General features: G+C 45.3%; 1 protein-coding gene across 1 annotated transcript in view; it reads left to right on the top strand.

The window, feature by feature from the left end:
• The window catches only part of LOC129323971 (protein eva-1 homolog C-like), a 166,919-nt gene extending 151,845 nt beyond the window's left edge, over positions 1–15,074 (top strand). The window contains exon 8 of the mRNA XM_054970858.1: positions 13,427–15,074. Within this exon, the coding sequence (XP_054826833.1) occupies positions 13,427–13,791 (365 nt within the window). The 3' untranslated portion in view covers positions 13,792–15,074. The remainder of the gene's footprint in view (positions 1–13,426) is intronic.
• Positions 15,075–23,317: the final 8,243 nt, after the last annotated feature.

Below are 23,317 nucleotides of genomic sequence, written 5' to 3'. Positions count from 1 at the left end.
TGCTAGAGCCCATTGTATTTTTTCACAACGGGATCTGCCACTAGTATAATAAATAAAAAGGAAACCCTCACCTGTCATTAGTTAGACCCTGAAAGATAGAATCCCACCTGACCTTACTGACCCCACTGGCTCCTTTGCACTCTTCCCTCCCGCTGGCCCTGCCTTAATTTCCCTTCTCTCCCCTGCTGGCACTTGCCTCTGGTTTTCCCCTCCTGCTTTCATTTTCTCCCCTTTTCTTCACCTCCTTCTCCTCAGAGTGTCCATAGCAGGCATCACTGCCTCAAGGACAGATACCATTTGGGGTTGCATTGGGTCTTAACCACAAGCACCACATGAACACTTTGTTTCTTTCCCCTCTCCTCAAAATATAGTTATTTTTTTAAATGGGATTTTCCTGCAGACCTCTTGCCAAACACTAAATTGAGCCAAGAGGAAGGGCAGAGTACAAATAGTTTAATAACAAAGAAAATGAATAAAATTAATTGTAGATGTGGCTGGGGCCCACTGTGTGGATTTTTTAAAATATGCCCAGGGACCATCCCTTGGCTACTGGATATGGGATTGTGTTCCACAATTCATGCTATGGCCTCTGAGGAGAAAAGGGAAACTTATGGCATTTTTATTAACTTTTGCGGCTGCCTTTGATTCATTTTACAGACCTGTTTTATGGTTGTGTGCCAGTCTGGAAATCTTAGTGTCTGGAGGAAACGGTTGTTTTTGAGCAGCCCTGGGGGAGCCCTGGTACAGGGCTAGTTTTTACAGTTAGTAGAATCAGGTTGTATAGTTGTTCCACTTCAGGTACAGATGCCGGGGGAGCTGGCTGTTTGAACAACCCTCTCCAGGCAGATATTTCTGCCTGGAGACGGTTGCCAATTCTGGGTTTGGAAATTCCTGGATATTTGGGGGTGAAGCCCAGAGAGAGACCTCAGTGGACTATTATGGTATAGAGTCCACCCTCTAAAGGAGCTTAACTAACGGCCAAGCTAGATGTGCAGGTTTTTAAGGAGTTGGGTCTGGGGAGCTCGAGTTCCTTGCAGCTACACAGCAGTTTTGGGGAGTAGCTGTTTAAAATAAGGGAGATCCTAAATGGCCTCAGAATGCCTCTATGGGGAGAAGAGGGGCTCCTTCCCCCCTCAAGCTGTTTCTCCCCTGTCAATATCAGGTGACAGAGGTTTCCCCCCTTTTTTTCAGCTCCACATGAAGTATTTTGTGGACATGGAGCAATAAAAACGGGGAAAAAACTCCTCCCGTGCTATTGTGACAAGGGGCATTCTGTGGAGGCTTTCTGAGACCATTTGGGCTCTCTTTTATTTTTTAACAGCCACTTACTTCTTAACTGCTGTATGGATGTGGGAACCTGAGTTGGGTCTGGGAACCTGAGTTGGGTCTCTTTAAAAATCCGCACGTATAGTTTGGCCCTGAGGTTTCTCCAATCTGGATGGAAGTCCTAATTTCAGGGACCCCAGGCTCCACTTGGAGGTTGAAAACCATACTGGTTGGAGAAAGAGAGATTGTCAGAAAGAAGGACGTGGTGCTTCTACATATGCAGAGCATATTAGAATAACAGGTACCAGATAGGAGTTGAGCTGCAGCTGGATTGCCAGGTCCCCTTACCCTCCAGGCAGGAGGCTGGAGACCTGGCTCTCACCTTTCGGATGTCCTCACGCACATGCCTTGTGAGTGCAAGTGCTTCCGGGGCTATGCAATGACATCACTTCCAGGATGCACAGGATGCACATTGTTGCACAGATCACATGCTGCCCCTGGAAGTGCACCGCAGCGGGCTGATTTGGGCTGTTTAGGCCTGAAATTGGCTTGCTGTGAAGTTTGAGAGCACTGCAGGGATGGTGTGACAGACCCTGGAGTGCTTCTGAGCTCCACAGCAGGCCGATTTCGGGCACAATTTGGGCTGAAATTGGCCTACCGCAGCACGTGGGAGCGTGCTGCGCCTTCTGGGAGTACCCTCTGGGAGGCGCGTTCCCCTGCTTTCCCCCCCGCCAGCTAGGTAAGCGGGAGCTGAGGGTGGAGGGTGGGAGCAGGGGATCCCTCGCATGCAGCAGGGGACTGGCAACCGTAGATGCAGGGGGAAGAGCCATTGGCGGAGGGATGGGTCACCTCTTCTCACCGGCATGACTCTTTTGTTACTCTGTTGAGGCCCAACAGCATCTTCAGTTGTGCGTCTGCCACTATCATGTGTGTCTTGGGACTTAGTTGTGGGGCTTATAAAAGCATTGCTGATGTGAACAATGGAGACAGACATTCCACCGCACTCCCCCATATTAGAACTTGCAGGAACTCTTATGAAATTGCTTGGCAATAGTTTCAGGACAGACCAAAAGGAGGTACTTCTTCACACAAAGCATAATTAACCTTTGGAACTCACTGCCACAAGATACATGAGGGACAAATAGCTTAGATGGCTTTAAAGGGGACTTAGACACAATCGGAGAGAGTAACAGCTATTAGCCATGGAGGTGCTTTCCTCTTCAGAGGAAGTGAGCCACTGAGTGATACGGGATGTTGGTCTAGATCGATGTTTACTGTGATATAGCAGGATTCTTCTTCTGAGCTGGTGACTTAGTATAAATTTTGAGTGCCTGACCCTAAGGAAGATTTACCTTTATGTGATTTGCATGCATTACTTTGGTTACCTGTGAATTATTTATGTACTTCCACGGCAGAGTGGAGATTTGAACCTGGTTCTCCTAGATGCTAGTCTGACACTCTGACCATTACACCACGCTGCCACTAAATGGAAGTGGGTTTGACCCATCATGTTAGTGCTATTGCGTAAAGTTAAGCTGTTGGCCTTTCCTACAACTGCTGGTGATGGAGGGTATCAGGGCCAGAACAATGGTGCATCTGGTAAGTTTGTTCAAAATGCAGGTGTTCGAGATTGCGAGTCACAGAGACGCGTGAAAAGTAAAGAACAGAATTTCTGTGTCACTTGTAGGATCACCTCGAGCTATCATCTATTCCCATGTAGATCCGTTTGATAAACAGGGAGGATTGCTAGTCCTATATGGCATCTGTCCACTCTTGGGAATTTTCATCTTCCCTACTGTCTTGTACTGTGGGTTTATATAAAGAGATGGGCTTCCAAAGCACCATGAACCGAAACTCTACCCACGCTGTTATTGTTGGGTCGTGCAATATGTGTGCTGCTGTCTTTTAGAAATTTTATTGCTGTATTTATTGATGTTTTATCTGGTTTTAAACTAATATGTTCATGTTACCTTATATAATATGTTGTATTCTGCTCCGAGCTCATTTGCAGGGAGGGTGGATTAGAAACAATAACAACAACAACAACAATAATGAGGAAGAGGAGGAGGAGAGGAGGAGGCCTAACAGTGAGATCAACTCTTCTCCCAGATCCATTTTTTATTGCGTCACGCTCTGGCAATGGGGTTTTCTAGTGATTCCTGAGCAGATTGTTAATTCTGAGAATGAGCTGGTTGCTTACCGTGGAGAGATAATGGCATTAGGACTGAAACTTTCATGCCGAGTGCCTCAGATCGCTGTTCTCCTCAGGACTCTCCGAACGCACACGGCCTCTGCAGGAAATGAGATGTAATAATACACAGATTATTTTTTTTATTTATTACAGAATATAGAGATATAATGGGAATAATAACATTGGCCTGGAGGCATTTCCTGGGGAATGAATGATTGGGGAACTAATGTTCTCCGCAGGCGAATGGCTCTCAGGAAATGCCTTGGGGCTCTGCAGTTGCGAGGGTGTTTTTTTTTTAAAGGCCTGTGTGCTTCTAACTGTATCAGAGTGCAGCCAACTCGTTGCTTTCCATCTATCTTGTGTGATTGCCTTTATCTACTCAGGGGGTAAGTCGAACATGCACTATTATGGCCTGCTGGCGTTGCAGCAGCGCTGGCCTCATTTTGTGTGAGGCCGTTTCCCCACGTCTCAAAAATTGTGCTCCGCTCATGGAACGCTGACGGCTCTTTTGCGCGATTTCTGACGTCACCGCTTGCAAAATGGAGGCTGGCGGTTATGATTCTGTTGTCATGGCGCCCCGAAAATGGAATCATAACTGCCCGTCTCCGTTTTGGAAATGGTGACATCAGAAATTATGTGAAAGTTTAAGACATGGGGAAACAGCCAGAGTCTCAAGAACCATAATTTGGAGCCTGCAAAGATCAGTGTCAACTAAACGATGGATAGGGTTGGTGGGACACTGCAGCAATAGGCATGTCATACCTGCCCTCTGGCAGGCCCTGTTGCCTGCTGCCATTCTACGGTTGCTGGGTCCCCTTACCCTCCTGGCAGGAACAGAGGAACCCAGCACTCACCGTTTTGTTGGTCCTCACATGTGCACTCCTGGAGCGGTGTGATGATGTCACTTCCAGGAAGTGATGTCATCTTGCAGGCCTGGGAGTGTGTGCTTCTCAGCAGGCCAATTTGAGCCCCAGAACGGGCCCAACTTGGCCCATTTGGAGCCCAAATCAGCTCGCCGAGAAGCATGGGAGCATGCCCAGAAGGCCTGATCCTCCGCCTTTCCCTCCACTGGCCAGGTTAGTGGTGGCCAGGTTAGTGGTGGATAGAGGATGGGAGTGGAGGTTACCCCACCCCCACTAGGGGTCCTGGGATCCCTACACCACTCTGAGCAGAGGTGGGAGAAAAATAAAATAACATAAAAAACAGCAACGTTACCAACCCTATGTCTAGCTCTACCCTTTGTCACTTCCAGGCTGTGCCCAGAAGTGACATATTGACATTGTTGACATCACCAATGTCACATGCATGACCCGTTGTCCCTGCCCCCAGCCCTACCACAGCACCTTGCCAAAAAAATAGCACTCTGCTTAGGATACCTCTGTGAGAAAACAATATACAAATGTCTGTGATCAAAAGGGCACCTCTGTTGGGCTCTAGTTCCTGTTTGCTTTGTCTTTCTTCTCGTAAACCCCCAAATGACATACATTTAAGCTTTCTCCCTTCTATACTCTTACATGGGAGTAAGATGTCTGCATAAGATGGTGGCACACTGGAAAAATTGTTGCTGCATTAGGGCTCAAAAGTAATTAAAAATGGGACGTGTCATTCTTTAGGAGGCAATGCTGGTATCAGTTAATGTCTTGGTCTCCAGTGACAAGAGGCAGCATTGAGATTTGGGGCAGGGTTTGGATGCAGAGTCTGGGAATGAGCGTAGAAACAGAAATAATAGAATGGCACTCCCCCCCCCCCCTTACTGTCCAGTTTGGTTTGGAGAACTCCTGGATTTTTCCCGGATCCGCCTTGTTCCCTCTGGTAGCTCTGATTATTCTAACTGGGCCCTGGTGGCATGGACTGACCAATATAAGGCCACCCTGAACTACCACGATATAAGTAGCAACTGATCGCTATCCGCCATTTTCTTCATAAATCTTTCAATAAGATGATAAGGGGGAAACATCAGAAGTCCGTTTTGCTTGCTAGAACTCAAAGCAGACTTCACTGTAGGTCCCAAATCTCCAAAGCCTGTCCAAATTACATTGTGTGGCATTCATCTTTTCGGTTTCGTAATGTAATCTCATGGCTCTTCCTTCCAGCCTAAGAACCTTTCTTCCAACTTCAGTGGCTCATGTCGGCTGATGGATGTCTGTCGGCAAAGTAAAGCTTCCCCACCTCCTCCTCCTGATACAGCCGAAAATGCCTCCCCCACCACCATAACTGTTCCTGAGATACAGAGAATCTCAGGATTACAGTGGGAGGGGAGAACTGTTGTTGGGATTTAGCAAGTGTTTTTGTTTCAGTCATGAAAGAGTTAAACTGTTTGTGTTACTTAGTAAACTTATTTGCATGCAACCACTTAGGCCTTGAGTAAGGATTCCCGCCAGAGAAAGGAGAGTCTCTAAGCTTAATGAAGGAGAATTAGGGTTCTCTATTGGGCAACCTGTTTATTGGGGGGGGGGGAATTAAGTGAAGATATATACTGAAGTTTATACTCTTTGTTCAGTGAGTCTAAGATCTGCCTACGGATGTAACAGTGTATCTTGTGCTCTAAGTCTTAGGACTACCTTCTACCAGCAAAGATGTAGTCAACTAGCAATTTCTTATTTCTAGCAGTGTAACCCTATTTTTATCTTTTATGTAGTAAAGTATTTTATAGAGCTAAACTGGAGTGTGTCTGTTCTCATTAAATCCAATGCACAATTTCTGCTAAACTCTGCTAATTAAGCAGGGCTTTTTTTCAGGGGGAACGTGGGGGAACGGAGTTCCGGAACCTCTTGAAAATGGTCACATGGCTGGTGGCCCCGCCCCCGGATCTCCAGACAGAGGGGAGTTTAGATTGCCCTCCGTGCTGCTGTGCAGCGTGGAGAACAATCTCAACTCCTCTCTGTCTGGAGATCCGGGGGCGGGGCCACCAGCCATGTGACCATTTTCTCCGAGGGCAACCCACTGAGTTCCACCACTTTTCCCAGAAAAAAGCCCTGTAATTAAGTATTCATCTCGTACAAGAATTGGCAAAAACCCTTCCTTTCCAGTCACAGAAATCCTCTGCTGGATCCAAGTTTGTGGAGCCAAGATTCACAGACCTGCTTTGCCTTGACAAATGCTGATTTCATTGCTTTTGCTCTGGCCAGGCATTTCTGTAGTCCCAAGAGCGGGCAGGGGCGATGATGGTGATGACACCAGGAGGTCCACTTCTACCCCACTGAAGACTATGGGCCAAGGTACACGTGACGAATGACACTTGAATGGCAAGTGAACAGACTCCCGTGTATTCCTCCCTGTTCACTTGCGCTCCACTTGCGCTCCTCTTGATCACGCCGTTCAAGCGTCATTCATCACTTGCAGCTTGGCACTATGTTAATAAACCAACTTCCTCCCATAGCTTCAGAGCCTAGTCTCATGCACCATAACGAACCACAGCTAGAGGAGTGACTTGTGCTCCAATGATCACACTGACCGGAGTTTCGTTAAACCACATTTAATGTCGGAAGTGAGCCAGCGGGAAGATACAGGCTGTTTCTGCGTAGCCCATTGTTCCTGCCTCCCCCCTTCACCCTGCTTTAGGTCTAGGTTTTGCTGAGTTGTTCTGACAACTCATCCTCCACATGCAGTACTCACAAGCGCTTTGGTTGTGAGGTCGCAGGAAATCCTCCAAACATTTCCCCCGAAAAAAGCAATTTTGGAGGGGAGGTCGGGCACTTCCATCATCATAGACTAAAAGCACCCGTTCCCCCTTTAAATTTTTTTTTTAAACTTTGCACATGCATGATTGCATGCAGCTCCTGTCGCAAGCAGGCTTCTGGGGCTGAACAGAAATGTGAAGAAGGAACGGAAAGAGCTTCGGGGGAAGAACTGGGTGGAGATTGAGAGGAGTAGGTTTCTTCAGAAACGCTTCAAATTCACATGCCAGAAAATGCAAATTTTAAAAAAACCAACCCGCCGTAAACCCGCAACAAAAAGAAGAATTCGGAGCAAGTGTGGTCCCGGTAAATATGCAGAAGACCCAGTAAACAAACAATATGCACACAGTTGGCATACAATAACATGTGCATGCTTGAGGAAAAGCTGCCCCAGTTCCATAGGTGAACCACACCTCTAAGGACGTGTGGAAATGGCCACAGTCTACATACATTTCTATATCACTTCTGGGTGACATAGGACCACTCTTCTTGTTGTCCACCGCTTGCATCCAAAGAGCTCTTGCTTTCTGAAGCAGCCCTGGAGCAACAGAGGGGTCTTTGTATTTCGAAAAGCCTCACGTGGCCTCTCCTCTGGAACCTAGAGCTGCCCCACAAAGTAAGGACGCCCAAGTCATTTTTAAAAAGTGTTTATTTGCTCAAGGATTTTATTATATAGTGGGTTTGGTGTTGTCTGTTCTGGAGTGTATTGCTTCATTTGGGAAGACTCGCATGAACTCATATCCTGTGGAGGGGAATGACTTCTTTCCACAACCCGTTCCTTGAATCTGGCCTTTGTAGTGTGAGGAGAGTTGCCGTTTCAAAATGTCCGTAGTTTTTACACCCCCACCTTCTTTTTCATTTGAACATAAGGAAGGATTGATGGGTCGAGGCAGCAGGAATGTCGGCAGGCTAGTGGGCCGGAGATACATGATGGGAGATTTGGAATTCTGTGCATTGAAGTGATGGACAAGAGGTCTGTCCTGCCTCAGAGGTAAAGCAACCTCTCCGCTGCTTCTTCCCTGCTCCTAGAGGAGCTGCTCCAGTATCCAGTCACCTTTTGAGGGTGGATGAGTGTTGGAGGGAAACACAGCAGCAGTTCAATAAGATAGCAGACAGTTTTGTGTATAGCTCTGCCTGGTATTGTAACCCAAAACTTGAGACACCTCCAAATTAAACTGGAATGGAAAGGTGGAAATCCACAAATGGAGAAAAAGGGTGAAAACCCCAATAGAAGTTTTATATATTTTTTACATGAATATGATAAATATTGTTAAAGTGACAAGTGCTTTAATAAATAAGTAAATAGGCAAGTTAATGCAAAATGTATAAATACAGACTATTCCTATTAATACAATATCCAAAGAACAAATCCTGGTGGCCACATAGGATTTGTTCTTTGGATAGTGTATTTATAGGAATAGTCTGTATTTATACATTTTTCATTAACCTGCCTGGTATTGTGGCCGAGTGCTTTAATTGTACCTCTGGGAGAGGACAGAGTTGTGAGGACTGTCTCTGGTGATGAGCAGCCCTCGAACTCATTAGTTCGACTCTTGGGAAAGGGCAGGCTGGTGCGGGTAGAATCCTGCACTTGTGTGAAAAGATTCAACATGACGGCTAGTCAGTGAAAGACTGTTTGTACTTGAAAGCCTTAAATGGCATTGAAATTACAATTTGAAGCCATAGTTAGCTTAAATTTATGTGTCTCTGCCAGCAGAATGCTGAGAGGCCTGGGCTGCTGATCTGGGCTGCTGATCTGTTTGTACATAAATATATCTTCTTTGTTATTTTCATAAACCTCCTGCTTCAGTGTAGAGATGTGCACGAACCAAAAAAACCCCGAACCATGCGGTTCGTGGTTCGTCGCATTTCACAAACCACGAACTTTCATGAACCTGGCCCAGTTCGCGAACCGGTTCATTTGGTTCGTGAAAACGTCACATCCAGGTCAGCAAATCTTCACTTCCAGGTCAGCAGAAGGTCTGCAGGAAGTCCATCCTCTGTTGCCTAGGAAACTGATTGATTGGTGCCAGGCTGTCTGCAGCGATGAACCAAAAAACCAAACCAAATGAACCAGCCTAAAGTTCGTGGCGGTTCATCAGAAATGGGCTGATGAACTGCTGGTTTGTGAACCACGAACCAGTCTGGTTCATCATGAACTTTGGTTCGTATTTTGGTTCGTGCCCATCTCTACTTCAGTGATGTCTGTACTCTCTGTGCTCAATATAAAACTTACCTCACAGCAGAGAACCCGGTGGCTTTATACGCACTGCCATAAGAATATCTATCAACTGAGGGGAAGGTTTACGTTTCAAAACAAATCTAATTCCCCAGGAAAGGCCTGTCACAGTCAGTAATGGCATTTTCAGGATTGTGCTTTTGAAAACTGAATGTATGTAAGGTTGCCAACCTCCAGGTGGGACCTGAAGCTCTCCCAGAATTACAACTGATCTCCAGACCCCAGAGATCAGTTCCCCTGGAGAAAATGGCTGCTTTGGAGGGGGGGACTGTATGCCCTGCCAAGGTCCCTCCCCTTCCCAACTCCCACTCTCCTGTCTCTGCCCTCAGATCTCCAGGAATTTCTCAACCCAGAGCTGGCAATCCTACTTGTATGCCTCAATTCAGTTAACTGAAAAGAAAAAAGGAAAGAAAAAAAATGACATCTCTTTCGCAGATTTTTATTGATTATATTAATAGCATAGGTCTCTTCTGTGCTACTAATACTGATTGCACCAAATCCTTTTCAGTCAGAACCTGGCATGTTTGCTTTACTCAGCCTAAGGTAGTGACTCCCAGTGACCTTCTTCTGAAACCTTCACTCCAAAATGTAGGTTAACAGTATGTCCTCTGAGCCTGTAAAGTGATTGCTATCGGATCACAAGTACCTTGATTTTAAATACTAAGGGCCAAACTACAAGTGACGAATGACACAGGTTGGACACTTGTCAGCTTCCCTCAGGTTTTGATGGAAAATGTAGGCAGCTTGGCGGAATGTTGGACAAGTGACAGTTGAAAAGTCCACTGGACAGCAGTCAGAGAGCCAAGCTGCAAGACCAGGATGCCTACATTTCCCATCAAAACTTGAGGGAAGCTGACAAGTGTCCAACCTGTGTCAGGAGTCACTTGTAGCTTGGCCCTAAGACAAATAAAGAACAGAGACATAATGGGTTTGACTGACAGATGTCTAGTGTTTTGTGGTGGATTTCCTTGCAGTGCTGAGGCGAGAGCTGTCTGGAGGCTAAATTAGCCTCCATCCGCGGTGCCTTTTCTGTAGCAGCTCCGGAACTGTGGAATGCCCCTCTTGACAGCTGCAAATGGACTCCTCAATTTTATCTTTCCAAGGAGAGCTAGAAAAAATTCTTTTTGGTTCTGTCTTTGATTTACTTATATGTAGCTTACTGGGTTTCACTGGATTGATTCATTTCATTAGCGGTCAGTTGTGGCTGCAGGAGTGTGCGGCGCAGCTTGGGGGGGCATGCACTGCCGCTCGGGGTGTGTGCCCCCCACCAGCCAAGTAAGTGGGCACTGGGGGTGGAAGGGTGGGAGCAGGGGATCCTCTGTCCCCAGCAGGGGAATGGTAACCCTAAGCGTTGCCAGCTCTGGGTTGGGAAATTCCTTGATATTTGGGGGGTTGAGCCTGGGGAGGGGTTTGGGGAGGGTATAATGTCATAGAGTCCACTGTCCAAAGCAGCTGTTTTTTCCAGGGAAATGGATCTCACTAGGCTGTAGGTTAGTTGTAATTCTGGGAGACCCCCCTCCTCGGAGGCTCAGCTTGTTCCAGGGCTGTTTTGCTCATTTGCAGTTGGGATGGGGGAAGTAGCAAACTGCAGCAAAAATACTGAGTTAATGGATGTGAAGCACTTGCAGCACTTGATAGATGAGACATAAATGTTGTCTCTGAGTCCAATGACTTCCAACTATTCCCATTATCGATGCCCTTTTGCATCAGTGTGCAAAGCCAGAATAGGAAGTACCAAACGCTGTTGAGAAAACCAAGTTGTGAGTATTGATGAAGCAGTAACACAGAAACTGGGCCACATAATGTCAAGTTACATTTTGTCATGGATTCCTGATTGGGTAGGACATCCCTCCACTGAGCTATAAATAAAGCAGCAGTCAAGAGAAGTTTGCTCAAAGACGTGTAGCGAAGCACTGATTCACACATTTAATTTACCTAACAATGTCCGTGGTGTTTAGTATGATGGTGCTTTCAGGTAAGAATGGATTAATTACAATTATTTAGGTAGGAATGGTGAATGCACATCCCAAACAATCAGCATCCAAGCCAGATGTGCCCTGTTTATTAACCTTAGAAAGGTAACCTAACCAGAATGAAATTACCTCCAGTTTTGGGGAAGGAGCTGAGTGGACTACAACTGAACTTTATTTTTGACAGCGGTGCAGTGTCTCTGGCTGTACTTTGCTTTCTGTTTCCATTTCTCCACACCATCTTTTAACTTTCCATTTCCCTGGGGGATGGCAAGAGACACAGGAAGGGCTTAGTACTCTGACTAGTAGCTACTTTTCTAGACTCTCAGGCAGCAGTATTTTACATCAATAACTGCCAGAGCCTTTTATCTGGAGACTAGCAACAGAGCCCATCATCTGAAAACAATACAACAGGCTGTAGCAGCAGGGCCTTGGGAGGGCCATTTAGGAGCAGCCCTCCCAAGGGTCCACAGCAGCCGTTGAGCCCCACCTCCCCAGCGCGGCCTCCCCATTGCCTCCACAGCCCCTCAGAGGCCTGGGGTAACGGGCAGGGGGCCCAGTGTGGCCCTCCCAAAGCCCCACAGCGGCCATGATGGTACGTTGCGCCAGGCCAACAACTCACCTTTTATCATGGCACAGGCGCACCTGCTGCGCCCTCAGTGCACCTGCACCAGGATAAAAAGTGAGTCATCACTAATACGCCTCAGCTTTTATGTAGTAGGATGACAGAGATTGAGCCTGGGTCCTTTTGAGTGCCAAGCGGAGCCCCTCCCCAAAGTAGTCTATATGTATGTATGTATGTATGTGCCATCAAGTTACAACTGACTTATGGTGACTCAGCAAGGGGCTTTCAAGGCAAGTGAGAAACAGAGGTGGTTTGCCGTTGCCTTCCTCTGCAGAGTCTTCCTTGGTGGTCTCCCCTCCAAGTACTGACCCTGCTCAGCTTCCGAGATCTGACGAAATCGGGCCATTCCATACCCCTCACATGAAATTATGTACTTATGTGCCTTCAAGTCGCGGTGGACTTATGGTGACCCCAGCAAGAGGCTTTCAAGACAGGTGAGAGGCAGGGGTGGTTTGCCGTTTCCTTCCTCGCAGTGTCTTCTTTGGTGGTCCCCTATGCAAGTACTGACCCTGATCAGCTTCTGAAATGTGCAGGATAGTATCACGTTAAAGGATAAACAAAACCAATAATAGCGGTGAAAAAACATAATAAGTTACATTGAACAAATCAAGAAATCACCTCCATCTGACTCTGAATGAGAAACAACTGTTTTCCAGTATCTCTATTTGGGCGCTTCCGGCTGTATCATCTATCTGAATGGGTCTATACTTAAGTAAGCATTTACACTTTCTATAATTGAGACGTTCTATGTATTTTGGACAGTTGCTTAATAAGTAAGTGCCAGTTCTTGTGTTAATTAACTACACAATTTACACAATTTAATGTCTTAACTCAAGACATTAAACGAGCCGGCACTTTACTTCTCATTCAGAGTCCTACGGAGCTTATTTCTTGATTTGTTCAATGTAACTTAGTACGTTTTTCACAGCGGTGATTGGTTTTGTTAAGCTTCTGAAATGTGGCTGCATCCAGCGAGGCCAGGCGGCCTCCCCTCCCCCTTCCAAAGAAGTAGTTTATCAGCGCATGAAGCTGCCTTGTAATGAATCAGTCTATCAAGGTCAGTATTGTCTGCTTGGCCTGGCAGCAGCTCTCCAGGGTCTCAGTCTTTCACAGGTCTGTGATCTGGGTCTCTATAATAGGAGATGCCAGGGATTGAACCTGGTACCTTCTGCATACCAAGCAGATGCTCCTGCCACTGAGCCACAGCCCCTCCCTAAAAACCGAAAGCCCGAAAGCCGCTGTCAGTCAGAGTAGACAACACCGACCTGAATGGGCGCAGGGTCTTGTTCGGTAGAAGGCATCTTCAAGAGTTGATCTCCGGAGATGCTTGGTGGTTATTGTGATCCGGTAGCAAGTAGACGTGGCTGACAGTTCCCCCCATCATTTATGATGAGAAAGAGGGGCTAAAAAAACATTTTAATTAATAAATGGACAGGTTGTTTCTCTTTTTCCTTACAGAAAACCCTGAGCGTGCTGCTCTGTATTTCGTCTCCGGCGTGTGCATTGGACTGCTCCTGACCCTGCTGGCCCTGGTGCTCCGAGTTTCCTGCCGGACCGACTGCAAACGCTCACTGCCCAAGAAGCCGCTGCGGGAGAGCGACAGCGACACCAGCGAGAGCGATGACGACTCAGACACCACGTCGGACCTGTCAGCCCGCCGGCACCGCAGGTTTGAAAGGACTTTGAACATGAACGTCTTCACTTCAGCTGAAGAGCTGGAGAGAGCTCAACGGCTGGAAGAAAGGGAGCGCATCATCAGGGAAATATGGATGAATGGGCAACCAGATATTCCAGGGACCAGAAGCCTGAATCGCTACTACTAATGGCTGGCCCAGTTGACCATTTGGTACTACACAGATGGAGCCTTCTAAGCCTACCAGGGTGGATGAAGGCAGAGAAGAGCCTTACTCTATGATGTCTTCCTTTCCAAAGATCTTGTGGAAGGATTGACGGCAAAAACACTTCCCTTCATTCCTTTTATCCCACCTAATGACTACTCGAGCCAGGTTAATCACCAACCAGTATTTTCTTCACCTAACTCTCTGTTACAGGAGAAAAAAAGTTCAGCTGGTGTTATTTTGGAGTGCAACAGGACACCTGAGATTATCAGATGATATTTTGGAAGATTTGGAAATTATGGCACTGATTTTTAATTTCTTTTTAGCTGGTTTGTTTTTGCTTTCTGAGTGTTGTAATAGAGGAGCTTGGTAAGGATTATTTCAAGACCAGTGGGTTAGATCCAGAGGACATCTTATGCAAGCAGAAGGCACTTTTGTTTGTGCAAGGGGGGTGGGAGATCCCCAGTTCCTGCAAGTTCACCTCCACTGCCTCTCACTGTATTTGGAAGCCTCCCCTGACCTTCAGGAGTGGCTTTTGGGAGGCATCCCAGGGGTATAAAGCAGGCGAGCTCTTTTCCCATCCGTAGAAGTCCACTTACGTTCCTTAGGATCCAACCCCATGTTGGCGACGAAGGAACCTCAGCTGAAAGGAATGCGGAATGACTGTCCTGTAACTTTAGAAAGTCATGGAATTACTCTTAGTTAGGAAAGAAAAGAGAGGAAGGAAAAGGCTACTTCAGAACTGGGAATTCCCATACTTCTCGGTGCTTGGACATTCAGTAGTTTATCTTGTTATTTAAGACTGTGTTTTTAACCTTTCTTTTTCAGTGGCAGCCTTTTTATTGACACCTCAGGGATAAAATCCTTCCCCACAACCCAAGCGAATTGATGCCCCCCTCCCGCCATTCCTTTTTATGCGTTCTTCCAACAGAGACTATATTGGGTTCTAGAGCTGTGCCAGTGGTGGGTAAACTGTTAACAACCTCAAAGAGGTTGAAAGATTTTTTTTTTGCTTGTTTAAAGAAAATATATATATATATATATATTTGAAAATACTGCACCGTGATGTGCCTTATTGATGACTAGTGTTAAAATACAGTTTTCTTACAGGCAGCGATGCACATTGTTTTATATATTTTATTCCAAATAAAATATAAACAGAAAAATATTTCTATTTATGTTAACAGGAAGAAAACGGGAATGAGAGGGGTCAGAAATACTACATAGGGATGATAATAGATGCTAAATAAATTGTGGTCTTCTTTGTACTTCTTTGATTTTTGAATTAATTCAGTTGGGGGTTCCCACAAGTGAGCCTTTTGGAAAATTCCACCAGTTTCTCCAACTGTGTAAACAACGGTTCAGTCCGGTTCATGGTATGTTGCTATTGAAGCGTGGTAAGCCCATGCTCTTGGTTCTAAGAAGGCCTGGCCCCAGATTGCAATGGACTTGAACCAAGCCGTCGTTCACAGATTGCATGTACGATTGGGCCAAGTTGTTCCCACTGGAAGCTATCCATCAGTTCTGCATCAGGGACGGGTGTGTGAAACTCTGTCCAGTGCCCAGCCCTCCATCACATATCAAGGTGATAGGATGTTTATTGCCTTTCTTCTGTCCACCTTGGCCATTAATCTCCTGACCGAAATTCCAGTGACTTAATGAGGCATGGCTTTTGCCTTCCTGAAACTGCAACATGGCTACTTAACCCTTAGACCGCCCTGACTCCAAGTGTCCCGGGGGCTGCACAAATAAGCCAAGGTCATTTAACACTGTTTAAAGGATACATTATAGGGCTAGGATTTCTCTCCTCAGTCAGTCAGACAGATGCTCATCCATTTCTAAAACTAAAGTGAACTATTCGACTTGTTCTGTTGTCCTCAATTGCTGACTGGAGTGTCTAAGGTTTCTTTCTCGGTGAACCTTTGGAGGAAGTCTTAAGTTGTGGTTCTTGTTCCCTTAGATCAGAAAGTACCCAAACTTTTTTTGCTCGGATCCTGCTTTGGGATATGATAGGGCCAACAAGTCTTGTTCCAAATATCCAGGATGCTTTTTAGAGTGTAAACCTCCACAGCAGCCAATGATAATCATGCAAGACTTCTCTGGTCTGTAGGTGGTACAAAGGACCTTGGCCTGAAATCCTGTACAGCCATGCCAGTAACCCATGTACAGCGTAACTTGATTGTTCTTTATACATGCATCAATTTTCATGTTAGATGCAATGCATATACATCTGAAAGTGTGATTGAAACCCTTCATTTATCCAGGTATTAGTTTAATTGCTGGCTTTTTCTTACATACAGCTGTACACACGTACACAGAGGTTGACTGTGCATTCTCTGTAATGTATGAAGAGAGTGAACAGGCCTTCCACTATGGCAGGAGGCCTCCTGGCAGCAGCCATCCTTGGGGCAGCAGCAGTAGGAAAAACCCCATTGGCATTATGCGTGCCAGACTTCCAGGGAAAACCTGGAAGTGATGTAGGCTAGCTCTAGGAATTGCTGGAAACTTTATGGTAAAATCACAGAGTTTCTGATGATTTCTAGAGCTACTGTATATCACTTCTGGGTTTTTCCTGGAGCTGACATAGCAGTGCCCCAATGTCATGACCCCCCCATGTCCCTCCCTACCATCAAATATCCTGTCAGTTGCCAAGCATGACCTCGCAACCCTAAATATAAACAGAGCTTATATAAAGTAGCTTCCTGTGTTCATGTGAATTTGTGCGCCTTTTACATAATATTGAACCCTCTCCTTCCCTCCTTGTGCTCATGACCATCTCTTGTGTATTTATCACATTTCTTTTCCTCCACCACAGTGAGTCTTGCTTCAGAGGCAGTCTGCCGAAGTTCGGCATCTTCAAGCCCCGCCCCCCCGCCTGAGGAGGACCATGGTGCAGGGGAGGGAGAAGCTAGGGTCCTCACTGGTGCCCCTTTTCCTACCTGAAACAGGACAGTGGGTCAAATAACACCAAGCATCCCCTGCCCTGCTCCTAGCGTCACTCGAGCAGGCTGCAGTTGGGTCCTACCATCTTTTGATTTCATTCTGAGGTTGAGAAAGGTCTATTCCTTTCTGCTGTACTGTAAGGGAGCAAATATGCACACACAAATACAAATATTCTAATGACAGAAAACCAACTCTGCCGGCTTTTTCCTTTCCATAGTCCACAGTCAAAAGAAAAGGCCTCTGTTTCACTTCTGCGTGTTTTGAGGCGGCTACTTCCTGTGTCTTGTACTTCATCTCTATTTCTGTGAGGTGCGGGTGTGTCCTTTCAGCTATGGAAGCTAAGCACAAAACAGCCCCCGTGCCTCGAAAGACTGAGGGATTTGTATGTTTTTAATTTTTGGTAACAGTCATATAAAAGTGTTTTAAGTTAACGTGGATCCTAATCTTCTCGCCCTGTAATGAAGCCTAACTTAAACCAAGATTTTACAAGGAACACAAAACGTGCCTCCCCCCACATTTTTTGGCTCCTGTTTTTTTTTTTTTTAAGTAATTGTAAGACCACCCAGGCAGGCCTGGGATCCTTTTTTGCAATGCTGTTGCTTTGGTGACTGATCTTTGCCGGTCTGAGAACCATCCACCAATATCCTACAGTAAGAGGCCTCGTGTTCAGCTCTTGGTGTTCGGTTCCATTTCTTTACTAGTATTCACCCACAGCAGAATTCTAGTTTTTAATTTACAGCTTCTGTAAAGATTGCCGGTTTGTGTGTGAAAGGAATTTGGATTTTTTTTCAGTGCGATCCAGAAAATAATGAGTCATGTTGATAGGAAGAAGGATATGTATGCAGCCTCTTCGGCAGAGTAAATTTTTGGAAGACCTTTGTTTCCAGTTGTGCATAAGGTTTCCCACTCCGGCTTGAGATTTGGTGGTCTGTGCCTAGGGAAAGCGGAGTTTGGGAAGGGGAGTTCAGCAAGGACATGTCTTGCGTTCTGAAGCTGCCAGTTCTTCCAGGGGAATCGATATCTGCAGTCTGGAGATCAGCTATAATTCCAGGAGAACTCTAGGCCGCACCTGGAGGTTGGTAACTAATTATCACTTCCAGCATTTATAATCTGGAAGATGATAAGGATTTTTCTAAATAGTAAAGAGTCCAGTAGCACCTTTAAGACTAACCAACATAATTGTAGCATAAGCTTTCGAGAACCACAGCTCTCTTCGTCAGGGGCATCGGATGAAGAGAGCTGTGGTTCTCGAAAGCTTATGCTACAATTAAGTTGATCAGTCTTAAAGGCACTACTACTGGACTCTTTTCTATTTTGCAACTACAGACTACCATGGCTAACTCCTCTGGATCTATGACCAAGGATTTTTCTGAAGAGGGCAGCAAGAGTCCATGCAAACAGGAACTGAAGTCTTCCTGATTTCTAGATTTTCAACTCCCTGCGCTATGTCCTTTTGATAAAAGTATAAAATATACTTCCAAGCAGTTTCCAGCCATGGAAAACAACCTTTGGTTTTGCACAAGCAACGTTTTTGTACTCTCCAGCTTACAAAGGCCTTGATAATCAATGCTTAAATGTTCAGAAATAAACCTTGCCATTGTTTCCATAGTCCAGGTTGGAGCCCAGCGACGCTGCCTGTGCTGGGAAGGCCTCTTCTTGCCTCCTTATGCTTCTGGCTGCCAATGGCACTCCAGGAACTTTCCCGTAAGTGAAATTTCTTAATTCATTTACTTGATCTCACTGGGAACCCAAAGTGGCTGCAGTCATTCAGGGGTGGAAAGCAATGGCTCACAACTGTAAACACAAATCAATACAAATGCAAGAGAATAAAAGAATAATTAAAAGCCATTTCCTACCAGCTGTAACTTAATAAAAACAGCAGAACCCAAAAGCAATGAAAAGTTTAATAGGACAGGATTAAATGCATAACTTCGCCAAATGCATTGGCAAACAGCACAGTTTCTCCTGGCGTTAAAATCTAGCAGCCTAGTTACTCTACGAAGCACAAGGTGACCGATCAGAATAAAAAGTACAAAAATGCATATAAAACACACATACATGCAGAAGGAACCGCTATAAAAAAATCTTACAAGGAGTTAAGAATATGCAACTAGGCAAGCAAGCAATTAACTCAACCAGGAGGTAGCCAAATGGGCATCTCTAACCAGCATACACAGATGTTTTTAACAGTTAGCATTGTTGATATTGGACATACACAAAGACATGAGGTTTTCATCAAAGATGTTATTATCTTTGCATTTAGAAGATGTTAATAGAAATGATAAGACATTGTTATATTATATGATAACAGCAGCAAGAATGTTATATGTATGCTCAATATTGGAAGAAAGAAGAAATACCTGAAATTGAAGAATGGACAAGGAAATTGTTGTACATGGCTGAAATGGACAAGTTAACAAGAAATTTGGAAGATCAAGATCCGAAAAGGTTTTTGGAAGATTGGAAAAAACTAAAAAAAATATATGGAAAAGAGATGGGATGTTAAGGGACAATTATGGTCTTTTGAAGGGTTTTAAAGATAATAAGTAAGATAAGATATAGCTAAGATCTTTACCAATAACGAGATAAGAACAACTATAGTATAGAAATAATGTGATAATAATGGGGGGTTGGAGTGCTGTTGGAAGTCAACATGGAAAAGGGGGAGGGGAGGGGTGGGGAAATATAGCTGTGGGAAATTAAATGAATTGTACATGTATTTTAATCTGATTGTATTGACCCATCCAATAAAAATTATTTTTAAAAAAAGAAAGAAAAGTCCATTGGACAGCAGTCGGAGAGCCAAGCTGCAAGACCAGGACGCCTACATTTCCCATCAAAACTTGAGGGAAGCTGACAAGTGTCCAACCTGTGTCAGGCGTCACTTGTAGCTTGCCTCTAAATGTATTTACTCCTTGATGAAGAAGGGATGCAAATACAGCTGTGCAGTTTTACAGCAAGGAGATTTCCAGCTGTCAGCACAGGACTTGGGCAACTTCCCTACATCTGGAGTGTGTCTCTCGCCCATTGCTGCTGTCAGCTCTGAATCACCAGCTGGATACTTTCAAAAGAGGCTGAAGGCAGGCAGCATTCAGCTAATGCGCTGAGGAAAAGCTAATCCACCATGACAAATTAACAAAAAGGGTCTCTGAATGTGTCCCGGGTTCGGCTATAGGAAGCCTGAGATGGGGAAACAGTTCTATAATCATATCCAGAAGAGGACTGCATAATCTTTCTTTAATCTTTTTCTTCCCATAAAAGAACTTCATAAAAGGGATCCTCCAGATAGTTTTTTAAAAATAAGTTTGCAGTTAAGCACAGACATGTACCAATCTGTATGTTCCTTACTTCCTGTACCAGCAAATCGAGACAGCCCTTGATAATAATATAACGGGAACTGGGATAGAGAACACCATCAGTGAGATGATATGAATCTCTTAGTGACAGAACCTTCCTCTAGTGTAAAGAGCCTTGCTATGGTCACCAGCGAGGGTGGAGTGGAGTGGAGTTTGAGGAGGATGTGATGTCACTTCCAGGTGACGCTCTAGGGATTCCCCCTAATTTTTGGTCTTCATGTCAGAAATCTAGGGAAATCCCTAGAAAGTCTCTATGGAGGCTATTATCTGGCCATTTCTCCTCTTGTTCATCACTTTCTTGAGGGTGGGAGATGGGGGCTGAGGCTGGGGGGGGGGGCTGCCTGTTTCAGGAGGTCAAGTGGCAAGGCTAAGCCTTGTCCTGGTGGAAGATTCTTCATCTGCTGGAGCAAGACTCCTTTCACCAAATGAAGGCTCCAACCACTACTGAGATAGATACATAGAAGCCGACACTAAGCAGACAACTTTTTTTTTAAAATTAAGAGTTTTATATGAAGAAAATGACACATTGACTGCACACACAATAACCAAATAGAAAATAACTAACAAACAAAAAAAGGCAGAGATGTTCCGCCAAGTTTATGGTGGTTGAGGGAGATGAATCATCCAACCGGCCCCTCCCAGTAAGGGGGGGATATGTGCCCCCACCCTGTCTTTATTAAATCTTAGCTACCCTGACCTTTGGAACCTGATGAAGTTTGAGATGTGGGATGCAATGAGGGCTGCCTCAAGGTTGTTTTAATACAGTATTTATATGATTGCTACCAGTGTTTTATATATTTTTATATGTATCTACATGTTAATCTGCTTTGAACCTGCTTGTGGTGAAAGCAGACTATAAATCAAATGAATGAATGAACGAACAAACAAACGAACGAATAAATGAACGAACCAACCAACTGACAGATGAACGAACAAATGGATGAATGAATGACCAAATTCCAGAGAACTTCCCCACCTACATTGCCAAAGCCTTCAGTTTTGTTCTTCCCTTCTCTAATCCTTCTTTTCCTTGGCTGTCCGGAATATGGAGAGGAGGCCAAAAGCTTTGCCCTCCACGCCGCCAAGCGGCGCGGAGGGCAATCTCAATTCCCCTGTCTGGAGATCAGGGGGCGGGGCCACCAGCCAAGTGACCATTTTCTCCGAGGGCAACCCACTGAGTTCCACCACCTCTTTTCCCAGAAAAAAAACCCTGGCAATATGCATGTAAAGCAGACTTTGGCCAAAATGCTCATTCACATTACAAGCTGACTTTCCTCTTCTTTCTCTTCCATATGACGAGTGATCAGCCTGGAGATTCCAAAGGCACCTGACTTTGTCAACCTTTCCAAATCACAACAGGACACCCCTCCAGCGATGGGTTACCCACAAATCAGTTTTCCAAGGCCTTTTTTGCCCCATTCTTTTAATTTGTTTGGGAGGCTGCCTTGGAGCTTTTGATATCTCCATTGCAAGCCTGCCCAATTGGGTGTGAAAGCAGGAGAAAAAGCTTTGAAGAAAACAAAAAAAAGTTTAAAATAAAATGTCATGTCCCTCCCGGTACACCCACCAATCTGAAATTATTATTCATTCACTGTATGAAGGTGTGTTCTAAAAATCAGTGAAAGGTTAGGGTAAAAGCCATCTCAAAGAAAAAGGCCGAGTCCTGTCATAATTCAGCACTTCGGATGGCTCTCCGTCCTAACCACATTTCCTTGGAATTCAGAGGCTCAATAGGACTTGGTTCTAGGTAAATGTATTTGGGATCCTGGTCCTTTACTGCTTTCCATGGGAGGCAGAAAAACAGGCCCTTAATTGGTATCTTAAAATAGATGCTATTTATCCCACTGAAAATCATTATGCAGAGCTGAATGCAACAGTCCTTTGAATTTTGTTTTCCTTTCATCATTGTCAAAAAGTCTTCCATGTGTTTGGCATTCAACAGCTGCTCTGCAGTGTTGTCTGTTCTCCTCCAAGGCCTGGATCATAGTAGGAAGTGTACAAAAGTCCCCCTCCCTCCTGTTGTTTAAGACTCCAGAGCATAGTGTAGTTCATCATGCAGCCCACAGGAAAGCACAGATAGGGACATGTCATTCTAGGGCTGCTAGTCCCCCGATGGGGGGAGGAGATGCTCTGCCCCCACCTCTTTTTTCCCACCACTGCTTGGAGTGGTAGTGGGAGAAAAATTGACATCTGGCCAATGGTGTGATGTCACTTCCATGAAAAATCCAGAAGTGATGTCATGAACCTCTAGGAATCAATGGAACTTTTATGATAAAACTATAGTTTTCAACAATTCCTGGAAAAGACTTTCTAGGAATTGCCAAAAACTCTATGGTTTTACCGTAGAGTTTCAGGCAATTCCTAGAGAGGCATGATGTCACTTCTGAGTTTTTCACTCAACTGATGTCATGCTATTGCCAATAGCTGTTCCCCTCCATGTCACTGCCCCCTCAGTCTTCCATTGGCCTAGCAATCCTACATGGTTCCCATCAGGATAGGGATACCAGCCACAGTCAACAACCTGCTGAGAGATGCTGGGGTAGGGACAGTTGTGGCAGCATTGTGCCAATGCGCAACATCACTTCAAGAGCAAAATTGGAAGTGATATCAGTGTGTCAGGGTGAGGCTCTAGAATTCACCCAGGACTCTGTGGTTAAGCTATAAAGTCTTGGGCAAATCCTAGAGTGTCATGCTAACATGACTTTGTCACTGCTTTTGTGCAAGAATGTAAGCACACCCATGAGCCCTCCCTCATATTTCAACTGTTGGCTTGTGAAGCAGCTATGGAGTGTGGGGCGAATTCTGGGAGGTCTCCCACCACATCAGGAAGTTTTCTAGTAAGTTAAAGGACAGTCCACCCTAGTGGGGAAAGGGCTGGAAAGCTGTCCAGCCCTCACCTGTCTGTTGCTTATTCCTTATTACCTGTTTGGTCAGTGCATTCAGGGCAACAGTCAACGACAGGAATTATTTCCTAAAGCTTTTTCCTGAACTCTTTGCACTCGTCCCTATCAGACCTTACTCTGACACTTCAGGTGACTGCAGAGGGTAACCATGTTAGTGTCTTGAAGCAACAAGAAGAGGAAGTCCAGGGATACCTTGAAAAGACTAACAATATTTGGACCGGCCTGAGCTTTTGTGAGTCAGAGCTCACATTTTCATGGCCGACTTAGAGCAACATTTCCTCAGCTCCTATCCTGTACTTAAGATTGATC

Source organism: Eublepharis macularius, chromosome 1 (genome assembly GCF_028583425.1).
Source record: "Eublepharis macularius isolate TG4126 chromosome 1, MPM_Emac_v1.0, whole genome shotgun sequence".
Taxonomy (NCBI): domain Eukaryota; kingdom Metazoa; phylum Chordata; class Lepidosauria; order Squamata; family Eublepharidae; genus Eublepharis; species Eublepharis macularius.
This window is presented reverse-complemented; position numbering and strand designations above follow the sequence as displayed.